Raw genomic sequence first — 25,805 nt, 5'->3', positions numbered from 1 at the left:
ACTATATCTCTGCTTGTATACGTGCCCGCTCGATGACTCAAGAATGTTGATACGCGTCATAATTCTCTAACAAGAACAGTTGTGGCTGCATTTACATCGCGAAAAAATACGAACTATGTAGAATAAAATAAGACAAAAGGAATTTGAGCTTAAAAGTGAATTAGAGGTTGAAAGACTTGGATCTCTGAACTTTCTTCGCAAATATTTAATTTTACGTAAAATAAAGTGATACAAAGAGAGAAAGCGTTTCTTCACTAAAATGGAATTTTTAAAAGAAAATGTTAATATTATTACTTGTTTTTGTATTGCGTTAAATTAAAATAATCGCAATCGTGCGGCATATATAAAGTATACTTGCTTACAAAAATATCTACTGTACAAATGAAATTTTCTTTTCTTCGAAACGTCGCGTCGCGGAGAATTTCGCGTTGCGTTTGCAAAATAGATATTGTCACATTACACTGACTATATATAATCTTAGTGCAACGCGAAGCCGACGTTTTCTCTCTTTCTCTTTAGAGAAGGTTCGTAAAGCAGCCGCCTCGGGAAAAATTTCTGAATCAAAGGATCTCGGGTCGTCGGTGGCTGCAAAGGGATTAATCCTTTCGCGTCGCGATGAAATACCGCGTTTACGCTTGAACTATGCACTCATGCCCGGCTAGCTGCTACGCTCGAATACCTGGCCGTTCGCGTAATGCTGCGCTTTCGTCCTGAAAGTCAGAAGAGGGGCAAGTTTCTCCCTCGCCTCGCGGCAATTCGCATTCTCATGCCGCGAAAGTTTTCATATATGTAAAATGAGGAGAGAACACGACGCGCGCAATTAACAGTCTGATGACATGCAATCATTTTTACCGCCTGCTTCAGCGAGATTCGCAATTCGATTGCATAAATATCAGAAAGTGCGAATAACTTTTTAGACTATATAAGTAAAATTAAGTTATTCTTTACACAAGACAAATTTAATTATTTAGAATTTTCATACCAATAACTGTGTTGACTCTCCATTTTTATATTACTGATTACTTATTAATCATCTTTGAAGATTCTATTTATTAAACCTGTTTTTCTTTTGTTACGTGAGATTTCCTAATTTAGATACGTAAAGTTAGTATTTTCTTTTAAAAATTTGTGAAGGTTAATTAGACATCATCTATTCGTGACTAAATTAATCAGTTAGGAAACGAGGGTCATCAATTTTTTACTTTAGTCTGTAGCAATTAAATTATCCAGAAGTGCAAAAGGTCAGCGTGATTATATTATCTTGTAACGTGACTGCTCTTCATCGGTATTATTAGCAAAAATAAAACGTTTTTCTGGTGTCGATCAGCACAAACATAGATTATTCGATATTGCAAGACAAACAAGCGGCACTTTACACGCCCATGCAATAACTTTTACAACATACCTAATATCGCGCTAATCTCGTGTAAACCTCGTAGTCACGGCACACATGCGAAGGTGATAGAACCAATCTCGGCGATCGTGAGAGAGTTAGCAAAAAGGTCATGTATAATAAATTCTAGACATAATAGGGAGCATCGACGACAACCGCGATCGATATCGTCATGCGATGTATCGTATCCGAATTCCTTTTCACACGCATGCACGCATTTCTCTTATACAGGGTGCTCCAGAATCCTTGACCTGAATTTCAATAGGTAGCTTAGAACTGATTTTTGTGGAGATTTTTACAAAAGCCATTCATAGGAAATTTTTAATATTCTACATAGAATATTTTAATAATTAAACTTTGATCACACATACAAAGTCTTGATAAAGCAAAGTTTACGTTTTGAATGAACAATTGACTCTTTTATTTGATTTATAAAAAATTTTATTAGGCGAAAAGCGTAATTAATCTTTCGCTAATGATTAGTTATTTAAAACATCTTGGTATCTTGACAATGCTGTTAAGAAAAATTCTTAGTTTATTAAATCAGTTATTATAAAATCTAATATTAGAGATTTTACGCCCTTTATATTCAGAAAATAATAATTTATTGTTTAATAATTGTTAACTTTTCTTAGTAACTCTTAAATCTATTTTATTATATTAAATCAGTTTAATTATTAGCTTCTATTTCTTTAAAGGGAAAATTAAGTCTTAAGTATAATCTTCCTGGAAAAATTTAGCTTTAAGAAAACGAGATCTCGCTATTTATTTTTTCTCGACACTTAGCCCACAAAATGCCGATTCTTGTTTGGCCAAGAAAAATTAGACTTCTCATTTTCACTTCTTGAGAAATCCACCGCGTTAGAGAGGACCGACACCCCATATAGGCTCTAGCGGCCCTTGCCCTTGAGTCTACGCCCTAATATTGATCCGGGCATCCCCACCATGATGGGTCACATCGGAATGATCCCCCCTTTTTCTCGACCCCGACGTTGGAGGCCGTTGGTCGTCCATACATCGGTTCTGATGCGCTACATCGCCAGTGTAAACGTGGCTGTCAAACCGTTAACACTTTATGGTCCAATCGATCGATAGTGTCGGTCATTCAACGCCGGTCTTCTCGTTTTCTTTCTGCTCTTCGTCCACCTCCACCTCAGCTTCCTCCGCCCTCTCTTGCAACCCGTAGCAATGCCGCCCTACGTCACAAAATATCTCAGTGCGGATGCGACCACGCGGTAGGATACACGCGTTTCGTTGCTGCCGGCGGATATGGTGCTTTGCGACGTCTGCGACAACAAAGGTGAGGGTGACTTTCCTTGTCTTTTTCTTAATGAGGGCAAAAGCAACATTATAGACTTTCTGAAGAGCAAGGGTGACATTATAGACAGGAGATTCTTCCTCTTGACCTTTAACTTTGATGACCTTGAGGTTCTGAGTTACTCCTCGGAGGTGAATGCGTTTAAAAGTTGAAAATTTCATTGGGGATATAATCGCCAAAATTTTGAAGGCGATGATGAGAAAAATTACAGATAAATATTTATTCTTCTTAGTAATTAACTTGATTTGTTTGACAATTCATATTATATTAATTGAAGCTTAATTTTAAAGAAATTATTTTTAATATCGGCTTCTTTTATAACTGAATTAACATTTTATTTATTCTGTAAAAAAAAATTTTACTTTAGAAATTTCAAGTTTTAATTGATTATTTTATATGCCTTACATTTCACGTAATCAATAAATAAGATTTATCCTCGGATTTGTCGCGAAAAATGCAAAATTCCTGAGTCTAAAGACTCCAGATAGTAAATTCAATGAGGTAAAAAAAAACTTCAAGCCGTTTATATAAATAAAGTTATTATTATTATTTATTAAGATGTGAATATGAATTTTGCTTTTCGCGATTATATTAATTGATGCGATTACCTCAAGGCACACGTTATCACTCTTCTAAGGAAAGTGTCTGCGTCAAAGACGAAAAGGTCAGAGATTTCGCTTTACGGAGAAATTCCGCGAGCGAAGGGAAAGTTTGCGATGCCGGGGGTTAACAGGAAGTCGTGGAACCCTTGTTGGGAGCGCGGAATTTCTAGGGGGGAAAAGGGTCCATGACAGGGCACGATGTACACGTAACCGAGATCGCGTGAGTAGCACGACGTGCGGACCCGACCCTTGACACATGAGAAGGTGAGATTTTATGACCTTCTGCAACGCCACGAAGATAATCTTATGTGAGGTGGCAGGGTGACTTCCGTGACGCCACGAGAGAACGAATCGCGAATATTTTATAGCTAATTAGACGCACTTGACGAAATGAGTTATATTAACACAATTCTCCATCTCGCATATACAAGGTGGCATGTAGAAATATGGCAGAAACTTAATATTGATAAGTACTTTTAATAATAATAAAACTTGAAAATGAATATAATAATATTTTTAGGTTTAGTAAAGAATATAACAAAATATAAGAATTTGAGTTATATTGCAAAATTATAAAATATTGTGAAATAAAACATAAGATTTTGTTATTGGAAGTATACATGTATAGAGAACCCATTTTTCCTTTGCAGAGATAATGAATATTATATGTGTCGCGAGTATTCTATAATTTCAGAATATTTCTGAAAATTAAGTCTTGATTATAATTTTGATGGAACAGAGTTCAAATAAATTTGAAGGTTGGATTTTCAACTTATTTAAAAAATTTATTAAACTGAAAAAAGGATAATTCATCTTTTATTTATTATAATTTGAAAGGTTTTGACGTTGAGTATTATAATTGATATCTGTGATATCTTGACAATATTAAGAGAAAAATTTTTTATTTATCAAATCAACTGTTATTTAATTTAATATTAGAGTACATGACTTACATGTCAAGCGTATAATTTATTGTCGAATAATTGTACGTAATTTATGATGTAATTTAAATTCTACAGAATTTGAAGTCTAAATATATTTATTGCTAGTTCGTATTTATTTTACATGACGACGAGATATGAATAGATGGTATAAATCGCGACTAAGATGATTTATAATTTACGTGATATTATATTTACGTGATTTATAATTTACGTGATAAGGCCTTTCATGATCATTATACAAATCGATGTTGATTTGCTGCGCTGTTTGTCGAGCTATTTATAAGCAAAATGCACAGCAAAGGTGAGAGAAATCTACGATGCTCGCGTGGTAAATGCCTGACATTTTCACCCTGTCGCACATGAATAAACCTTGGGACCATTTCTCGAAAGTGAATGCGAACACCAGAATTTCGATTTGTCATCAGAAAACAGACTGATTTCTCTCAAAAACGTTCACGAATATAATAATTAGTAATTGGTATTAATTGGTATCTTACTCTCTGTTCTTTTACTAAACTTTTGTACAGAAAAAAGTTAATCTTAAATTGATAACAATATTCTTATACATAAGCAAAAATATTGTAATTTTGTTTCAAAGATTTGAATCTTGATTTGATTGAATTTGTATTGATGCAAGTATTATTTCGCGCTCAATTCAAAACTATAAAAATCTAATCGATTCAATTGTTGTTTTTTTTTTGTATAATTATACGATTACTTTGAACCTCGATGAAATTTTCCACTGATTCTACCGAGTGGTTTTGCAGAATTGGACTTCCGTATGCCCCTCTGCGATCAATGATCCGTTTAATCTCCCACGCTCTTTGAAACCGGCCGTGTTTAACGAAGCTTCGGGAGTGTCGTGATCGAGAACAATGCCGGCGCAGCGAAAGTTTCTATTTACGGGCACACGGTGTAGGGACACGTCGCACATACCGTGGATGACTGTGCGCCACGAGAAAAGATTAAAACGGCAGACTAAGCGGCTCTGGAGATTACGAGGACCGGTCGGACTTACTCGGCGTAAACAAGCCTTGTTATGTGCTTAATTACAGGCACTTCGGCACATGCGCGAGTGAGAGAGTACTTCCATTCTGCCGTACTTCAAACATCCGAGTGTCCTCTGTGCTCGAGATATGTTTACGGGACTCGGAGGTGAACGTTAAATTTACATTGCATTCATTTTCGGAGCCTAAATACACTCGGCTCACAAATGCGTCGCTTTTTCTCTCTTATCCTTTTAATGCTATTGTAGCTCATTCAGTCTCCCGATTTGCAACGCAAAACTCAGAGGCCAGTCGGCGACTTTTGCTCGACTGGCTGTGATAACATCCCCGATACTTGCACCCCTGTTTATACTCAATAAAAGATAATGCCGAGTAAATCGATATAATGCGGGCTTTGTGCGCTTCTTCGACACTACGTAAAATTATGCAAAGAAATCGCAATACGCGTTCGTCATTTCCGTTCTCGTATTAAGCGTGACCTATTTTAACATGACAATATTCAATAACTCGACAAGCGAGGAAAAATAAGTTGTCGAAATTTTTTTATTAATTTATGTATATAAACTCTATTTACTTATTTTAATATTACGCAGCAAACAATTTAGATTTTTAGATGATCAAGTAAGGGATAAATAAAATAAAAAATACACGAAATGAAATCGAAATGTTTATTGCAAATGATAAAGTGGTGATGATCGTAATGAGACATTTAGCGCAATGTTGAATAACAGAGGAAGTCTGTCGTCGGACGGATTGTATGCGGCGGTCAGGCGCCTGTTTATCGCAGCTTACATTCCACACGAGAAAGAATTCTTATCAAGAAGTTATTCTTATATATTGTACCATGCGTCTCAGCGCACGACCCGAGTAACATCCTCCTCGCCATTAAATTTTAATTACACAAATAATGAGCTGCTCGACGGTTGCGTAAATAATGGCGTGCGGCATTAACACTAAGGATTTTAATAATCGGAAATTAGGGTTGCGTAATCTTCTTGCGACATATCTTCCGGCAATTAAAAAAGGGCGAGAGCATCTCCTTGAGGCTCCCTGCTGTCTCGCATCTGTGCTTCTGGAAATTACCGTTATTACTCTGTTGAGATGAAACGTAACGTATGTAATAGTCACTCCGATTATCGCATCTTGAATCAATGTGCGATGTGTAAAGCGTGTAATTCATGTGTATCATACATTCTTATTGCTCCAGATGTTATTTTACTTTCACGATGCTGTGAAGAATATTCTTCTTCATAACAAGGAAAGTATCTTTTCTCTTTTTACAAATTATTATAGAAAAAAATATAAATAAAATATAATGAAATTACACAAAATATGTAAAAGAGAAAAGTATCTTTTTCATATATATCTTCTGTAATAATTTCATGGGAAGAGAAAGAAAGCTGAATGCCTCTTCACACACAGACATAAAAAAAAAATTTGCTTTTCGAATCGCGAAAATCATGGGCTTTGGAGCACCACCGAATTATATCACAGACTGACAAATTGCCACGGTGGCGATATAATCCTATCGGCGGTCGGGTCGTGCGGTACCGAGATACCAAATTATTACTTGCGCAGTTCCCGCGCGGCTGTGTGACCGCGACATAATGAGAGATTCCGGGAAGATGCGGTGTGTCGGATGGTATCCTCATGGGAAACAAGAAAAAGAAAGAGAGGGGGAGAGAGAGAGAGAGAGAGAGAGAGAGGGAGGGAGGGAGGGAGGGAGGGAGAGAGACCGACGTTTGTCTTCTCTCGCGTCGCGGGCATTGTCGTGCGTGACAATTCGCCGCGCTGCGCGCGATGACATTAGCCGATGGTGAAGCTCCAGCGTTGCCGAGACGGTCGGTCACGCGATTGCGTCGGAGATGATAGCTCCTCTGGTTAAACGACACGCCTCGAATCGAACCCGCGAGAGAAAGGCAAAAGTTTCGGATTACTTGACCGCCCGGTTTAACCTCCGAGATTGTTCCTCGTTTGCCGCTATTTGGAACTAAAACGGTTTCTCCTTTCTCACTGTTGCCTGAGGGAGGCAAGCTCCAGTTTGATAAAGCCATTACTTTCGACGGGCTTCTCTTTAGCAACTTGTACTATGCAAAATCGCGTAGAAGTTTAATTATTGGATAGCTGTAGAACTTGAAAACTTAATTATACGCAACTTTTTCTAATGATCTTTTGATAGAAATGGAATGAATTATTAATTAGAAACATTGTTTTTAAATTGCCATAATTTGAATCAAGAATGCTGATGATATGAAAACTTTTTAATTACAGATACCTTATAGTTAGTTTTATTAGCAACTGGTATTATTTAACAGAATAGTTCCTAATACTAATTTGATTTAATTTAATTTAATTTATTATTGAATATTTATAATTGAAAGAGCGATTTCTGGAAAAAGAAACGACAATAATAAATAAATTGCGTCCAATTGGATTTCACCGGTTCTCAGGCCGCAGTGTTTATTTGCGCAGGAAGTTCGCGGTTTCTTTGCGCGTACCTGGGAGATATTCGCGGTTAACGAAATGGACCGGAAGCTCGAACGGTAGTTATCCGGCTGATTGAAATTCGGCGTAGAAAGGTAGAACTTCCTGTCTGAATAATCCTTTTCTTGGTCAGCGAACGTTGACACGACCGATCAATTAACGTTTGCATGACCTTTTAAGCAATGCGGTTTAGTGCGCTATATTAACAGTTTGAAGAAATATCGTCTCGTTAATACTTTAATATGTACTTAAAATTCGTCTCAAGCTTTTGAATTTTTATTTATTAAAGTGTTTTTGCAGTACGTATGTTAAATAATTATATCAATGTCAATTAATTACTACACAAAGTTATATTGTAATAATTATTACAAAGTTTTGGAACGGAATTTATTGTAAAAATTAGAATAAAATCTTGAAATGCAATTTTATGTCAAAGCTGTGACATGCGCATTATTAAACTGATAATTAATTTAATATTGATATCTAATAATGATCTTAAAAATTTACAAGGAATTTATTACGAAAATTATGATCCCAGCTAGATATCTAAAATAAAAAATAAATACATATTTTAATATAGAGGAGTATAGTGGTCTAAATCGGACCTATTTGTAGTTTTTGCTCTCTACACTGAGAATAAAATGCTGTTGATTCAATTAAAGTCTATATTACGGGCTGTCACTAACATAAGTGATTAATTCATGCGTATATTTTATTGATGTAAAGGCTTGATTATTGAAATAATAATTTATTGTCTGCCTTTGTATCAATAAAAATATACATGAATTAATCACTTATGTTAGTGACAGCCCGTAATATAGACTTTAATTGAATCAACAGCATTTTTTCTCAGTGTATAAGGCGTAAATAAAGTCTGATCGTAAAATCGAAGGTGCCATTGAAAAGATCATTTAATTCCCTTCATTTCTGCTTGAGATTATTTTGACGTATTTCACACCTGTATTAAACTATAATAGAAAATGTAAAAACGCTTTTTCCGGTCTGATTTAGAACCTACGGTTTCAAATCAGACCATCCCCTGGTTTAAATCGAAAACTTCTATTTTTATAAAGTTTTAGATTTTTAAAATATTTTAATTTTTAAAATATTTTAGAATTTTAAAATATTTTAATATATTTTTCTTAGTATTGTCAGTAAAAAGTTGAGTAAAAAGTAGTAGTATTGAGCAATTTGATAGTCAAACATTTTTTCGGAAAAGAAATTACTGACTATTTATATTATTAGAATTGAAATCAATAAAACTCAACTAATCTGAGTCTGATGACTCATGATATTGTACTGATTTAATTGCTTGGATCAGATCTGATCACCAGTACTACAACCAGGCCTATAAGTTATTCACTATACTGTCCGATTTGGATACGGGTCCTTTCAAACTTTGGAACAAATTTTACAATAAACCGCAAAAGTGATCGAAATGCTTGATATTTTTGAATTCTACACTTTAAATTCTACTCTTTAATTATTTTAAATTAATTAAATTAGAATTAGAATTCTACTCTTTAATTATCTTAAATCAATTACTTTTCAAATTTTTAACACTTTTTAAATAATGATTCACAAGGATTTTCTCTTTTAAAAAAATTTTCGCACGATGGTTGAAAATACATATTTGCCTTTATTTTATGAATGTTATGACAGAGAACTATCAAACTGCTATCACATGTTCGGTGTCTTATAAGGACTTTACATTATAAATAGTACACAAATCTGCTTAACCGTATTCATTTAAATTAAAAAGGTCTTATTTGAAATACGGTCCGATTTAGACCACTCTCCCCTAATCTGTATTAGGACATTTTTTTCGTGCTGATTACGGAGTAGCTGTCAAATATTATTATTTAATAATTTAATAATTTTTGTTTTGTAACTTGTGATGTAATAATGAATAACGGATATCTGAAAGAGTTTCAATAGAATACCGCTACAATGGAGACGACTGAACCACTCGTCAAAAGTCATTCACGTCATGCTGTGCTCGCATCCATAATTCGTGTACATATTGCTAAGTGCGTTCGCATTCTCTCACGTATCTCAGCGGAGAATACCTGCCGGGATATAAAAGCCAGTGCGCTGAACGTAATTTATTTTCCACGGCATAATACCGCGAATCCCTCAGTTTCCTCGTTCACCATTGCGATCTTTTCTTTGTCCATTCATGGGCGCTCGTTTCTATGGTTGGTGGAAATCATACGAGCCGGTAGTTTCCACTCTTTACATTTCGATGAGTTTACTGACTCACACTGAGTCCCTTTGCTGCATTTGCTTCGTCTTTGCAGAACACTTACCTGGACTTCGTCTTCCTGTTCATTTCCATTTTCAATTGGTCTATCATATGTAATCGTTTACTTTGATCATCTATTCATCCATTCCATTTGTAATTCACCTGTAGATGCTTATCTTGCTTTTGCACAAGTTTCTTACGTAACATTTACATTTTATGTTATCTTGTCCAGCTGCTATTTTTAACTCGTTGAGTTACAAAACGTTTGGACATAGTAATTCTTTCATGCTTGAAAAGTTTCATATTTTTCACAGAGAAAGAGATAGGGCATATAATTATCGATCCGTAGAGGTTCACTTCCCTAAAGGCAATGTCACCATCTCTTTTTTTAAATTAATAAATCGGCACATTTTTCATTTACAAATGCTGAAGACCACAAATGATGGTAACGGTAAAAACGGATGTTAGATATTTTTTCTTGTACATAAATATCGTGTGCGTGAGTATTTGTGCGTGGCCTCGGGCTGAACGAATGCGATGTTACGCGGATACATGAAAACGATTTCGCTGATATTTTTAGCGGAAATGCGAATGTTATCTCACGACAATTGCCATTCGCTGTTATGTCGGTTCCAATCGCGTCGTTAAGAACACTCACATCGGAAGAATAGCTGGTTCGTCATTTTTTATTGTTCCTTACTAAATACGGTCTATTTTTAATAAAAAAAATTGACGCATCTGTAACCTTTAGATCGCAATGATCTAAATGACAAATTAAGTCAGCCAATAGAAGTGTTCTATCGTTAAATATAGTTGATATTTATTTGTTACCAATTTTTAAATAGATAAAATAAGATTTCACAGGGGATGACGCGTCTGCAAAAACACAAGTGGTCGATCCAATTGCTCGAATCTAAAAGTACGATAATATACACAGACGGTCGCGTAATCGTGGTAGCAGCGACAGTGACCGGCGACGCCGAGGTTGAGAACTCACATAATTGGAGTCAACGATGCGTACCGTGCGGCCTCGGCTATTGTCTGCGTACAGTTACTCGATTATACCGCGGACACGTTCCGAACAATTCGCACCGTCGACAAAAGTGCGCCGCTGAAATGTCGCGGACAATGGAGCAGGGCGATGCGCCTCGTAATATTACGCGACGAAAGTTATTGGAAGTACTGACTGAAAAGATTACAATACCTCTGCTTGCCGCGACGAAGGCGATAGGAGATTTGCATAAGAATACGAAAGAGTTTGTATAAGTCACCGCGTTGCGCAAGGGAACTCACATTGATGATGGAGAAGATGGTTTGAATTAAAACGGATCGGTGAAAATTTGTTTGTTGAGTTACAATTTCAGAGATTAAACATTCCGTCTTATGGAAATTAACTCTCTCTTGTCATTTTAATTCTGTTTTTGTAAGAGGAGCTTACCGATTTATGTTTAACTTACATTGCGTTATTTTTATTGCGAAAGTCGTAATTAAATACAGTAGAATCTTTCGGTATTTATTTTATCATATTTTTTATCTGTTTTTAAAAGGTAAGTTTGAATAAATAACAAGAGACAGTACCATTTGTTTTAATTTTTAACTTGATGGAATTTAACTTGATTAGTTAAGATTGTAGCATCTAGGTTTTGATTTTTCATTTTTGATACATTAATTTTTTTCGAAGAGTAATAATTTTTGAGAATTAAAGTTGTCATTACTTGGATTGGAATAAGAAGACCTTCAATAAGAATATCCTTGAAGAAAAATTAAAACTACTATTTTAATTGGGTTGAATACTTAGGTTTTATTCGAAAAGCATTGTATGCTTAGCACCTTTTTTTACCTTTTTTAATAATAGTAATACGACGATGTGGTCATTTGTATTGAATGAAAATATTTTTTAAGAAAAATTAAAATTACTTTTACTTTTTTCGGGAAATTGCACTGAGAGAAAACTGTTTGATATTTGTAACTATAATTACATATTACTATAATTATGAGTATTACTGCTATAATAATAATAATAACAGTAACTATATGTATACAGTTCTAGCAACAAATATATGTAGTTGGCAACCTAAAAAATAACTATAAATATAATTATTATCACCATAATAAAAAAAATAGTTGAAATTATCATAAAAATGATTCGAGTGACTATAATTTTATAGTTACATTTTGGAACAACTATAAAAGATATGGTTGTCCCAAAATATTACTATAAAATTATAGTCACTCTTGAATAATTTTTATGATAATTTCAACTATTTTATGGTTATAATAATTATATTTATAGTTATTTTAGGTTGCCAACTATATATATTTGTTGCTAGAACTGTATACATAGTTACTACTATTATTATTATAGCAGTAATACTTATAATTATAGTAATATGTAATTATAGTTGCAAATATCAAACATTTTTCTCTTTCAGTGTGGAATAAGAAGATAATAGAATTTAACTTGATTCCAGTTATCGATATCAAATCTTTCATACAAATGATACATACCAAATCTTTTATATAAATGATGTATATCACTAGAATTAAGTAAATTATGTTGTATGTTCTTTGTACAGTAAGAAATTATTATAACATTGCATTAACAGAATTTAACCTGGCGCCACAATTTTTGATATCAAATCTTTTATATGGATTATTCTAATCATACATCTTAACTACGGCAAGATATTTGCTTAAATTAAGTTAAATAATTATGATATCTTCCTGATATCAGTGCAGTATTTTTAAAATTATTTTCCAATGCATATGTTTATGCTGATAATACAACGATCAGTCTGTTCGTCGTATGCGTTTGTTGATTTATTGGTGATAACGATTTTGTCAACGTGTGCCATATGGCAAAATAAGTTGCATCTAACATTAGAACGATGCATAAAAAGTAATTATCTAAAATAAGATGAATTAACTCAGGTAGCAATTTATTGGTAATACATTGTTTAAACATTAAAGATATATTGGTCCAATATTAGGCCAATATTGTGTACCAATAATTGACTAATCATAATCAGTTATTCTCCTCATACTTAACTGTGATTGGTCAATTTCTTACTGCTTAAGACTTAAAGCTCAAGTTTTACATCTCAAAGTATCAGTGTAGAAATGCCGCTTATAGTATATATGCGCCCATTAGATTAGTGTTATCAAGCTTTAAACGTCATCGGGGTTACGGCGTGTGGCACGCCTCTTCTACTAATCTTGGAGCTCGTTTTCCCGATGCACGCGATTCCCTGCTGATTCAGCCGTTTCCTTCCACTTGTACCCAATCCCGCAACTAGAGGCGAACCTGCGCGCGACACGCGATACCATTATCAACGACGCAGAGCAACGCACTGACGACTCCGGCGCGTCATTGACCTTGCTCGAAATAAAAATATCGTGGCCATGAACAAATTATACCGTGCTTTCCGAGTAAACGCGAGCTTGCGAGAGGGAGATAGAAAGAGAGAAAGAAAGAGAACTTCGTTACGTCGTCGTCGGTGATGCAACGCTGCCGTGACCGTGAGGGATGAATTTAACAACCCATCGCGGTACGAACGTGGAACAAAAGGTCCCTTGGACGTGAGCCATCTGTCCCAGTCATCTCGCTTTTGTGTAATAAGGAACACTATTAACATCATAATCAGGACTTGTCGACGTCCGACATTAACTGTGAACTCTGACGTCTCTACAATTATATTACAACGCCCTAACTGAATTAAGAAAACGGCACTGCATGATAGAATTAATAATTGTTATTTTTTCTCGACTTTGCGATGACTTTAAATTAATATTCACTGCACCTTGCTATCTTTTAATACTGCGAATTCTCTTCTTCTTCAGTTTGTCATTCTCTTCTTCTGAAGTCATTCTTCACCTTCTCACGATTATTGTAATTATCTCAATTGTGTTTGTTGGATTGATGCCAAAGGTTTTTTTATATTCGTTGAATAAAACTGAAAGCAAGATTAAAATAATATTGCTACCAATGGCTTTGGTACCGTTCTTTATTTATTTAAAAGGAGAAATGTTTTAATCCTTTTTTCAAAGAACCGTTGTAAACTTCTCTAACTTTGTTTGATATCAAAACTTGAAGAGGGAGTGACGAATCTTTCTTCCAAACCCATATGACAAGACACTTCCTTTGCTTAGGATTTTGAAGGCTCGCGAACGCGTAGGCCTTTTCTCGCCGCATTTCTCATGCGTGCCTTTCTGGAATTGGTCGTGACCGAGCGGAGCTACTTATACGGTGTACCGTTTACGCATTCCTCTCGCGTTGGTCTACTACGTGTTGCAACTTTACCCCACGGGCCCCTTTTCCGTCCCATTCTTGGTCCCGCGTGTCTCTGTCTTCCTTCCTTTTCTCGAAAGGGAAACGCTTCTTCGGCTCCTTTTCTGCGCGCTGACGTGTACCAGAAGAATGCTCAGGTTCCCGAGTGCCTGATCGCCAACTCGTTGCTTTATGTAAGTTGAACTAGAGCCGACGTGAAACCGCACTCGGACAATAATATCGGTTTTACCACGACCAAGCAGCTTTTTTGCGCTGAAAATACACTCGCTGCGCGTTGCTCGATCGTAATTGCGAGGCGGCATTTAATTGACACGTCTGATGATTTAATTGCTGTTATATAACGACGTTTTCTTCGTCTAAGTTCAGGGTAAGGTATAAAAATAATAATATACTCCGATACCTATATGTTAAACATCGAGTTTCCGGGATAAGTGAAGTGGAAAGCCAGGAATTAAAAGCAGTTAGTAGAGGTGCTCATGGACGTTCTCTCTCTTTCATACAAGTTTTTAAATATAAATTCTCTTATTTTAGAACATTTTGATTTGCAAAACGCTATTTTTAGTTTGTCTCGCTCTTTTTAAAACTCTAGGAAATAACACTTCATTATGTCGTTCCTAAAGCCCTCGCGCGTTAAAAAATTAATAATAATTCAGTAATTTTTAAATTTAAATTATTAAACTGAGAGCTATTTGATCTTCTTTTCTGCCAATTTGCATGCAATATAGTGCAAATATTCTTATTGCATCACTTTTGTAAAGCATACAGAAATTTTCAATAATTCATATTGGTAAAAAAATATACGATAATTTATAAAATATGACAAAGGCAAACTGTCCGCGTCTGAGAATCGCCAGACCAAGTGGCTTTCGCCTTCGCCGTTTCAATGGCAGTGCAAATTCCCATCGAGGGCGATACCCACTTACATCGAATATGCCATAGAGGCCCTCTGAGACACAATGAGCAATAGAAGAAACATTCTCCGGACTTGACCTCACGCACGGTGTCACTTAAGTCACCCATACGCACGTAATTTGTCGGCGTGCACGTGCTTGCCGCGTATGCATGCGTGCGTGCGTGCGTACATACTCTTGCGTGCGTGTCTCTTTAAAGCACGTTTATCGTCACTCGCCAACAGCTCCGTCACTCCCGTTTATTTATTTATCTACAAGCTCTTCATATGTAAGACGATATAAAGTGGAGCGCCATTTGCGTACAATAATCTTCTGCAGTGAGATTGATAATGTTGGTGAATGATCTTTCGACGAGCGAAATGATACTTGAGGGGAACTGAGCTTTAATTTAAAAGAGAGTAAGCTGAAGAAAATACTATTTGTATTATAAATATAAATATTGCTTGTGTTTAAAAGATGGAAAATCTCATTAAATAAAATCTCAATTTCTTTATACTTAGATTTTTGGTGTAATTAAATGGGAATAAAAAACAATATACACTAGTCCGTAATTAATTTTGCTATTTTATTTCTTCCGTTAGCTATTTTTATATGTAGATATTTCAAGCTCTGGAGAGTGAGGGAGAGGTATGTATGTGCGAGTGTGTTGGCGTGGATGGAGAAGAGAGCCAGATTGGGTGGAGAAAATGTAGTCATTCTTAACTATAATTGGCCTGTGATACCTATTATTACCGTCCAAAAATCGTTACGCCTCTCAGTGTCTCTGTGTGCGTCCATGTTTCATGTGGACTCGTGCACGAAAGACACGCTTATACTATTGCATTGTAAAGAACATAATGCGTCCCGCCCTGACCATGAGATACACGAATGCAACAGCGCGTAGGGTGTGCACGCAGCCGTGATGTACATTAATACGAGCGTGTGTGCGTGCGTGTTGTATGCTTGAGTGGACGATACACGTGCTCACAAGTCCCTGAGCGAAAGAGACCGCTCGTATTCTAACGCACACTGAGGAACTCCCACAATCAGTACACGATCTGTCTGTAGTTTGTATACGGTGGTCGTTAACAAAAGGACCGTCTCGTCTTCCCTTCAAATAACCGAACTACCCTGAGATTTAAAACAGTTTTAAATATAGCAATACGCAATATTCGATATTTTTATAAACAAATTAATCTGAATTGTTGATAAAATTTAATCTCGAATTCAAAATTGTTTAAAATCGATTAGGAATTTTATTTACTTCTCCGAGGTTAATACAAACATTTTTTTAATATTAGACATTTTACATAATATCTTGTTACAATTAAAGTATTAAATATAATTTGCAATAATTTTTAGATATTCGATCACTTACAATTGCAAAATCTTTTGTGCTTCGAGTATCTCTGATATTTAAGAGTATTGCTTCTTGAACATATTTCTTTTAGACGTCTGATGTAGAAAGACGCACTTACCCAATACAAATTGTATTATAGATAATATATCGTAAAGAATGTCAATGAAAATATTGTAGATAAGATTAATAGAGTAAGTATTCGGTATTGAAGAATTATAATTCCTAATTTGATCTTTTTTTATTTTGGAATATATAAATCTATATATAATTTAATTTAAAAAATCTTTTAACGTTTTGGGAGAAAAAAGATTTTTAATTTGAATCGATCAGATATACAAGTATTTTTTAGAAAATAATTTGTTAAAGAAGAAAGACTACGAGTCAAAGCTAGTTGTTACTAATAATTAATCTATATTCCAAATCTAATCGTTATAAATATTTAAAATACAAATGTTTCAACTTTCATTAGTTCATCTTCAGTGTAACACATAAAAATTACAATTGAAAAATAAAAATGTCGCAATATATAATAGTTAAAAATTGAATAAAAATTGTCGCATGATTAAATGTTTAAATATAAAAAAAAATAGAATAAGATTTGTCGCATGTGTGTGTATGTGTGTGTGGAATATTTGTAATAATCGATAAGTACGTGGGCCAAAATTAGTCCTCACCAAATTGAAAAGTTATGGAATAAAACGCATTTTTTAGCCTGCGTGAGTATTACTTGTTCATACAAGTATTTTTATTCAGCGTCACCGAGTATGTACAGGTATCAAGAGAGCCGCGCACGTGTGGTGTTCACGCCGGCACACGCACACGCATGTGACGCCTTACACACGACAACGTGAACGTGAAGCCCGGGGACAGGGCCTTTCAGTTCACGCCGAGACCGCGCGCAGTGTAGATCCTGCGATTTCCGAAACGGAGACTCAGCCGTCACGATCGAGAAAACGGAGTACCTAGTTACGCGCGATCGCGAAGATCCGTCGCGCGTCGCCGAACTCGAAGGACGATCGCTGACCCTGACTATGCTCGCGAATCGAGATGCTGACACACGTCATCGGCTTTTTCTATTTCTACGCAGATCTACTACGCTTGGAGTCGCAAATGATATACAGCCGAACTAGTACAAGCTTTTCAAATTTGTTCTGTGAAAAGGAAGTTACTAATATTTAAAAAAATGTGTCAAAAAAGAAGGAATGATCGCGAAAAATCGTGTCAGTGTTGGAAAACAATTCTACGTCCGCAAGGATGTTATCTTTTTGAATTTGCATTGAAAGAATCCCGAGATTAATTCTAATTCTGGGGAAATAATCATTCATTTAGACTTTAGAGGAATATTGGATTTTTTAAATATTCCTTATGAGAGAAAATTGTTTGAGCAAAATTCGCAGGATTTGCTGCTATAAAGGATGCTGTCAAGACAGGGGAGATTTCAACTTCCGATGACATTATCCACGACGGGATTTGATTTGCCACAGTCTGCGTGATCGATACTGATTTGCATGGAGCTGACGCCGGCAAACGTTAATTACGCTTTTCCCAAGGAACTTTATTAACGGAACTGTCTCGGGATTAAACCGCCTTATTGATCCTGCATTAGATTATCTTGGAGACAAAGACGTTGGAACAATCAACGTGGCAGTGATAGTGTAAATTAAATAAACGTAGTTAAGAAGAGAAACGCGAAGAGAAACTTTCAAAGATGCGAAAGGAAGACTTTTAAATATTTATGTACCCATCCTCTTTTAAAAAACTGTCAAAAATTTATGAATACGATATTAATTATTCCTCTTTTGTCTTGTAAAATTTTTCAAGAGCGACACTAAGAACTTCACCTCCAACTGCATCGCTTCTGGAACATTTCAGGGTTAAGCAAAGATCAAGTGACATCTCGGGTATACTATGTCTACGACGTGTAAAGTATTCCAGGAATTTCCGTAGCTGGAATAGGAGTTGTGTGTAAGAACCAAAAGACTTATCCACTGCTTCGTGGAAGGCTCCTCGATCGGAAAAGTTTCGTCACCATGATATCCAGTATCATAAAATACCTTGAAGGCGATATAAAAATTTGGTAAAGGCGTCGCAAAGCCGATGTCATAATCTCCTCATCGTACGTAGCGAGTTGACGTTAACGAAGCTGCCAATTAGGTGGTTTCACCGGTGTATGGTTTTGTATATACATGTATATATATATATATATATATATTATACATACATAATATTTACACAAGGTGGCCGAAAGAGAGTGTATCAGCGAGCGCAACGTCCGGTTGACGCGGCGCAGTGAAAAGGCCTCGTAAAATCGGACGCATCCGGAGATACGAGAAGTGAAAGTATGTTTTGCACAAGATGACGGTACCCCCGTCCCCGGGGTAACGGCGAACGGCAGCCGGCATCAGTGTATCGAAACGACAAGCATCGGTCGCACCGACGTTATTGTTGACGGTCAAGAGAGGCCGCGAGCTGGATTTTAATAGCCGTGTTAATTCACGAACCCCCACCAGACTCCACTGGAAAGTTTGCCATTGTCTTTAATAATTCATGATGCCGTGACGGTACACGTGAGAGATGCACGTTATGCTCCGGTTTTCTTCAAGGTTGCCGTCGAGGGTGCGTCGAGGGAGCGGAAGAAGGAAGTGGGGCTCGACCCCGCGGAACTGATGTTACTTCGCGCTTGGTCTCGTTTTCCGGCCACGTGGACGCTGCGGGGAGAACATGGAAACTATATTGAATTGTAATTAGATTGGATTACACGGTGGTTTGCGACGGGAGGTGTAATTGAGTCGGTGGTATATGCGCGATGGAATGAGGAATTGACGTTCGGAGTTACCGTAATTGGCATGACGAGGGTATACCGCGTGACAGAGATGCTTATAAATCGCTTTCTTCCTTGACAGTTCCATGAAGATTTTATGCGTTTATGAGTTGTCGTGATAGGCATTTATTAAATTTTCTCATCTGGAGCGGCAAAATACGACGTTTATTACCTCATTTTCTACCGCCAAATTCTTTTTTAAAAAGTATAAAGGTTTTAATAGTTAATGTTTTATGTTAAAAAAAGATTTAGATTTTATAATTTTTTTATTAGAGAGTGTAGGTTTAATATTTTAATTGTTATAGAGTTGATAATATTTAAACAATAAAATATATATTGTATAAAAGCCAATCAGAGCCAACACCAGCTGTTCGGGTGCACAGAAATCTCTTTATTCTCGTATGAATAACAATAACGAAATAAATATACGTTTCAATCCTTTATTTTGGGTTTTTTCAATGTGAAATTTAACTCTAAATTACATGAATAAACCTATCTAAGAATATAACTAAAGTCAGTGCAATAAATTATTTAAAGTGATGAACCATGACAAATTCGCCCGTTCTTTTTTATCCAAATACCAATTTGCTATGTAAAGAATAACCAATAAGTGATCATCATAAATATTGAAATTTTTCAATGATATAAAAAAAACTTACATAAAATATAAAAACAGTGTAGTTATAGTCTTAGATAGGTTCACTCATGTAATTTAAAATTAGATTTTATATTGAAAAGGGCTCAAAATAAAGGTTTGAAACGTATATTTATTTCATTGTTGTTATTCACACGAGAATGAAGAGATTTTTGTGCACCCGAACAGCTAGTGTTAGCTCTGATTGACTTATATATATATATATTTTATTGATTAATTCTTTCGAGCCTCATTTCATACTTTTGTTTAACAATATTTAACTCTTCATTGCTATATTTTTTTGTTTGTCACACTGGTCTGTAAGGTCCAATAACTTTTCTAGTATATTCTTGATATGTATAGAATTATTTGGAATGAATTTCGATTGGAAATTAAGTTGTTACCTAGATTTCTACTGTTTCTTTTTTCTGATTGGAATCTTTTCCGGACAATCCATAACACAAGTACTTATTTAGATACCATTAAATGAGCTTATCTAGTGTCAAATAATTTTTAATATACATATAAAAGATTAAAGTATGCATTTACCTTATTATTTGTAAATTAGATTTTTCTAATTATAAAAAAATAGTGTTTACAAAAATTCACTCGTGTAGATTTTTTATTTGAGTCAATTTGACTTTTGTATAGCAAACTAGGATTAAAATATATAATGGTACAAATGACATAATGTCAAAAAATTTCTCGTCGATAAGCCACATATTTGGAAAAAAAAGAAGAAAAAACTTATTCTTTTTCTTTTCCTGATTGTTAGATATCGTAGATGAAAATTCTTTTCATTCTCCGTTCCCTATATAATAGGAATGTATAAATAATGGGATACGATCGTACTGGAATATGTAAAACATAAATAATATATATAATAATGATAAAAAAATGTCTTACATTTTTGCGAACATTACTGTAATAATAAAATAAACTTTAAGGAATGTCGATGAGTGAAATGTAGTAGCATTATTATTTTATCGAGTCGATATTATTTTATTTTGGAGCAGTAGTACCGTGTTCGAATATCTGTGATACATTTTGTATGCGTGCACGAGTCATCGCACGCTTAACGTTGTTTTGCTTCGATAATGTCCTATCGTTACCGTTACATTCATCCACGTCGTGACGCGCCTTTTCGTTAGTCCCGGACTTGTTATCTGTGCGTAAATAGAAAGATGCCGTGCCACCTCGCGCAGGGAAGAGATAAGTGTTTCCGGTCGTTAAAGCCTGACGGCCGGGAAGCGGAACGGTGTGTTTTTCTTTCTCTTTTTCTTTATTTTTTTTTTAGAAACGATACTCCCGGCGTTTTTGGTTAAACAAGAATCCCGAGTGACGCATTCTGAGTACTTTTTTTGTCTCTTTTTTAGATTTGAACCTGTGGAACAAAAGCATCAGTCAGCGCTGGCGGAAACTGCGGCGAAGATGCTCCGTGCAGGAGTCGTCGGAGCCGCAGGAAGCGCTGATACAGGGTGGCGGGAATCACGGTGTTATACACGCAGTGAGATCAACGCCGACCAGCAGAGAAGCCTCGCCGGCTGCGAAAAGTCTTCAGGATAGTAGCTCACCGAAAAAACTATTGCAAACTAGTTCCCTGAGGTTGCCAGGTGAGTTTGAATCGACAGGAAACGATATCACTTTCGCGAATAAATCTGGTTTCCTTGATATATAATAACATATACCTTAAATGTCCATTTAAGCCAGTTATTTAGAATTAGACCCGATTTTTCATTAGTTAACTTATAGACTTAATTTAACAATAATGTAAAAATTCTATTTCTTTAGCTGTACTAATTACTATATTAATGATTTTGTAATGGTAATTTTAAAAGTTATTTTACAAAACTCAGTTTAGTGATTAACCATCATATATAGAAATACAATTTTTACACAACCTAGCTATAAGTTAACTAGCAAATGAAAAACCAAGCCTAAATGTGGTAACTGAAAAAAACTATTAAAGTTAGATAATGAAAATTAATTTAACATTAAAAAAAATTAATATAATTTTCGTTTTAGGGAAAGCTTATATTACATGTATACTTTAGGTAGGGTAAACTAGGATATTATGGCCATACGGAAAAGATGGCCATAGGCCATAATTTCTCCAATAATTAATAAATAGTGCATTTTTATAGTCATTCTTAAAGATAATCAATATTTACAGTAGTTCATATGAGTACACTGTTCAAAATAACAATATTATAAATATTATCTAATATTTTTTCTTTCGACTATCTGTAAAGTTTTACACGCGTATGCTAAAAACTGTTATAATATCGAATAAATTACAGTTAAGCTGCCATAATCAACATTACATACATAATAAAGGTACGTAAATTGCAATGTGACCTATAATTAATACCTTTATTTTCACTATTTATTTATAAATACTATGGCTATCTTTCCGTTATAGTTAGGGTAAGATGGCTCACTCTAAAAATGAGAAACAAAAAATTAAATTACGTATATCAGATAGTATTCTATCAAATGTATGTGTTGGATGTGAAGAGGATTATGAGCTCACAATGGAAAAAGTAGACTGGATTCAATGCATCTGTTGCAAACGTGGCTACATCATTTGTTGATGTTTGCCAAATGTGTGGCAAAATCATTTCAAAAACTAAGCAGTAGACATGCAAACATTGTTTTTTTTTAAATTATAGAACTCTTTGTTTGGTTTTCTAACAAAATAAATCTTTGTTTGAATTTTTTTAACACAAAACATGTATGGTCAACTATCCTATAATATCACACACACACACACACACACACACACGGCCATCTTTTCCCTAAAAATCAGATAAGATGGCCAATGCATACTTTGTAATATTTTGATAAAATTAAAGTTCTGTTAAGTATTTTCTCTTTAATTTCGATAGTATTTGTTACTTTAAGCTTCAATGAAAGTAATATCCCAAATATTGTTAAAAAGTAACAAGAATAAATGTACGTTTTTTGCATTTTAAAAAACTATGGCCATCATACCCGAGTTTACCCTATTATATTTATGCATGTATACTTTATAATGAGAAATATATTTGTAGGCACGACGAAAGGTATCGCCGACATCCAGCATGTACTTCGCAGCAAGTTCAGCAAGATAAACGCCGGCATCAGGAAGCGAAAGGCACTGAGTGTAACGGAGGTGTTTCCTCCACAGAAGGACAATGCCTCGAATTTCTACGTACCAAGTCCCCTTACCTCGTCTACCAGTCAGACCTTCGAGGACAATCGTTACGATTCGAGCGAGCCTGCGTCCCTGCCACCGTATCCCTTTCACGATAACCTGGAGACTCTGGCAGAGAGCAGCGTCCCAAACTCACCTCATTGCAATGGCAACACCTTTGGCTATTCCCAGGACAGCTACGAGCAGAAAGACATTCTCTACGAGAACGTGGCGTTCCCGAGGTCCTCGCCATCGTCCTGCTGTTCGAGGACCCGGCCTGTTCTCCAACGCAGCAACTCGGAGAACCGCGAGGCCAGCGTGCACGATCACTCTTACGAGAACATGCGCTTTCAACGAGTCGGTGCTCAACGAGATGATCTGGCTTCAGGAAGTCCGTACGCAGGTCGACACTTAGCAAGGAGCAACTCTGAGACAAGAGAGCATTCGTACGAAAATGTACACTTCCAGAGCGCGAAGATCAGAAATCAGTCGGAGCCGTCGTTCGAGGAGATACACATACCCAGAGTGACGCCCAGAAAGAGGTCCACCGACTTTAAGGTCGGTGGACAGGTGAATAATTACTCAGGTGAGGCTACGTTGAGCTCAGTCAATGGTAACAAGGAGGATGCACCGGCTAGTTTGGGTATGGAGAGAAGTTCTGGTAAGAGAAACCCAAGGAGGCTCAACAGTAGAAGTGTCGCGAATATCCCTAGCTCTTCGGGTACAAACTTGAAAACTTGGCAAGTGAGTAAATTCTGATTAAAAAAAAAAAAGATTTCTACTAAAGATTAGCAAATGTTAAAGTTGCGTGAATATTTTACAGAGAAATTTAAATATTATTGTAAATAATAGCAACTAAATAGTACAGCTAAAATGTTAACGAAAGAATTCAATTCAGACGATTGAGTATTATTCGCACGTAAATTTTCTTACGGTTTAAGTATATACAACGCAATTTTTTTTAGGGTACTCAAGACGCGGATGAAGGTTTGAATACCGATTCAGAACTTGAAGACATCGACGAAGCCGCCGAAGGAGAGGAGTCGCGTTTTTGTACTTTACCAAGACCAAGTAAAGGCGGTGCATCTTTTACGATACTGACCGCTAGATTTCTCAAGGGTCCTGGGCACAAAGGACTTGGCTTCAGTATCGTCGGCGGTACCGACAGTCCTCGCGGAAACATGGGAATTTATGTGAAAACTGTTTTCCCCAACGGCCAAGCTGCTGACTTAGGCGCTGTCAAGGAAGGTAAAGTTATATTTCACAATTTTAATCCTATGAACCTTGAAGTCCACAGTTAAAGTAGATTTACTTTAATCTCGGTTCAATTTAATCTTCATCTTTTTTTAGTTTTAAAAATTAAGGCTGAACATATAACTTTATTTAAATAAAGTTATATATATATCTCACAAAATTCGCCATACTTGCAGGGGACGAAATTTTGTCAATAAATTCGAAACCTCTTCACGGTATGACCCACGCCGAGGCAATCGCCGAATTCAAGTCTGTGAAGGCTGGGGACGTTGTCCTACACGTGGGACGTCGCGTGAGTAGGAAGAAGAAAGAAACTTTGAGCCTGGCACCGGTTAATCCCTCCGTCTCGAGGCAACCCGTCACGTGAATTCATAAAGAACGTCGTAACAATTTTTCTATTTGCTGAAGTTTCACGAATTTGACTTTTTATCTTTCGAGAATATTCACAAGGTAGCAATATCAATTATTGCTGGTAATAATACGCGAAAGATCGAGGTAGACACACTGTGACGTGACTTACCTCTATTCTTTTAAACTTCGATTCATATCCAAATTGAGGATTTAGGATATGGTTAATGAAACGCGCTTATAAACACGATTTCCGTTTTACTTTTTCGATATATATAAGGATGATATGAAAAACTAGTTCTTTATTAATGTAAAACACGCAAAGAGAGCGAATCGGGAAAAGCAAAATCTCATTTTTACTTGACAAATATAATCAAACGGTGAGGCGGACACTGTCGAATCAAAACGCGTTTTAATTGTATAGCCGATCTATTCGGTACTCGCTATGTTAAGCATTAATATTTATAGATAAACTCATAATCGTCGTCTAACGTTATCTATTAAAACCATCGATATAATATTAAAGCCAAATTTTTCTCTTTAAACATTAATTTATCTATTTTCTTTATCTGCATAAGTAAACTTATATGTATATTTTATACTTACAGTCTTACTAGTAAACTCATATTTATGATGCCTATTCAACAATGTATTTGTTATGTGTAACATGTGTCATCATTACGTCTATATTGTTGAATGGGAAATTATGATATCAACGTAAATGTTAGTTTGTGTTCGAGATGTGTGTATGTTACAGAAGTATTATAGGCTGAATAATTCTGATGTTACACATTGGTTAGTGAGAGATAAGTACATCTTTCATTAAGACTACAGATGTATAATAATTTTTAATATATATTAAATGTATGTGCATACATATAAATTGTCAAATTACAATAAAATTAGTATAAAAAGATCAATATTATATCAATGTTTGTATCATCGAAGCTTTCAATAAAATCGCATTTTTAAGTTTACTTATATATAAATAAAGAAAATAGATGAATTAAACGTATTAAGAGAAAATTTGACCATTTACGAA

At 35.6% G+C, this 25,805-nt stretch overlaps 1 protein-coding gene across 1 annotated transcript in view; it reads left to right on the top strand.

Annotated features, from left to right (window-relative positions):
- The window catches only part of LOC108766864 (uncharacterized), a 37,642-nt gene extending 12,041 nt beyond the window's left edge, over positions 1 to 25,601 (top strand). The window contains exons 4-7 of the mRNA XM_018516399.1: positions 21,363 to 21,599; positions 23,040 to 23,905; positions 24,127 to 24,409; positions 24,592 to 25,601. Coding sequence (XP_018371901.1) covers positions 21,363 to 21,599; positions 23,040 to 23,905; positions 24,127 to 24,409; positions 24,592 to 24,782 — 1,577 coding nt within the window. The 3' untranslated portion in view covers positions 24,783 to 25,601. The remainder of the gene's footprint in view (positions 1 to 21,362; positions 21,600 to 23,039; positions 23,906 to 24,126; positions 24,410 to 24,591) is intronic.
- The last annotated feature ends 204 nt before the right edge of the window (positions 25,602 to 25,805 follow it).

This window comes from Trachymyrmex cornetzi, unplaced genomic scaffold (assembly GCF_001594075.2).
Source record: "Trachymyrmex cornetzi isolate Tcor2-1 unplaced genomic scaffold, Tcor1.1 scaffold637, whole genome shotgun sequence".
NCBI lineage: Eukaryota > Metazoa > Arthropoda > Insecta > Hymenoptera > Formicidae > Trachymyrmex > Trachymyrmex cornetzi.
Note: the sequence above shows the minus strand (reverse complement) of the source record. Positions and strands in the feature narration are given on the sequence as shown.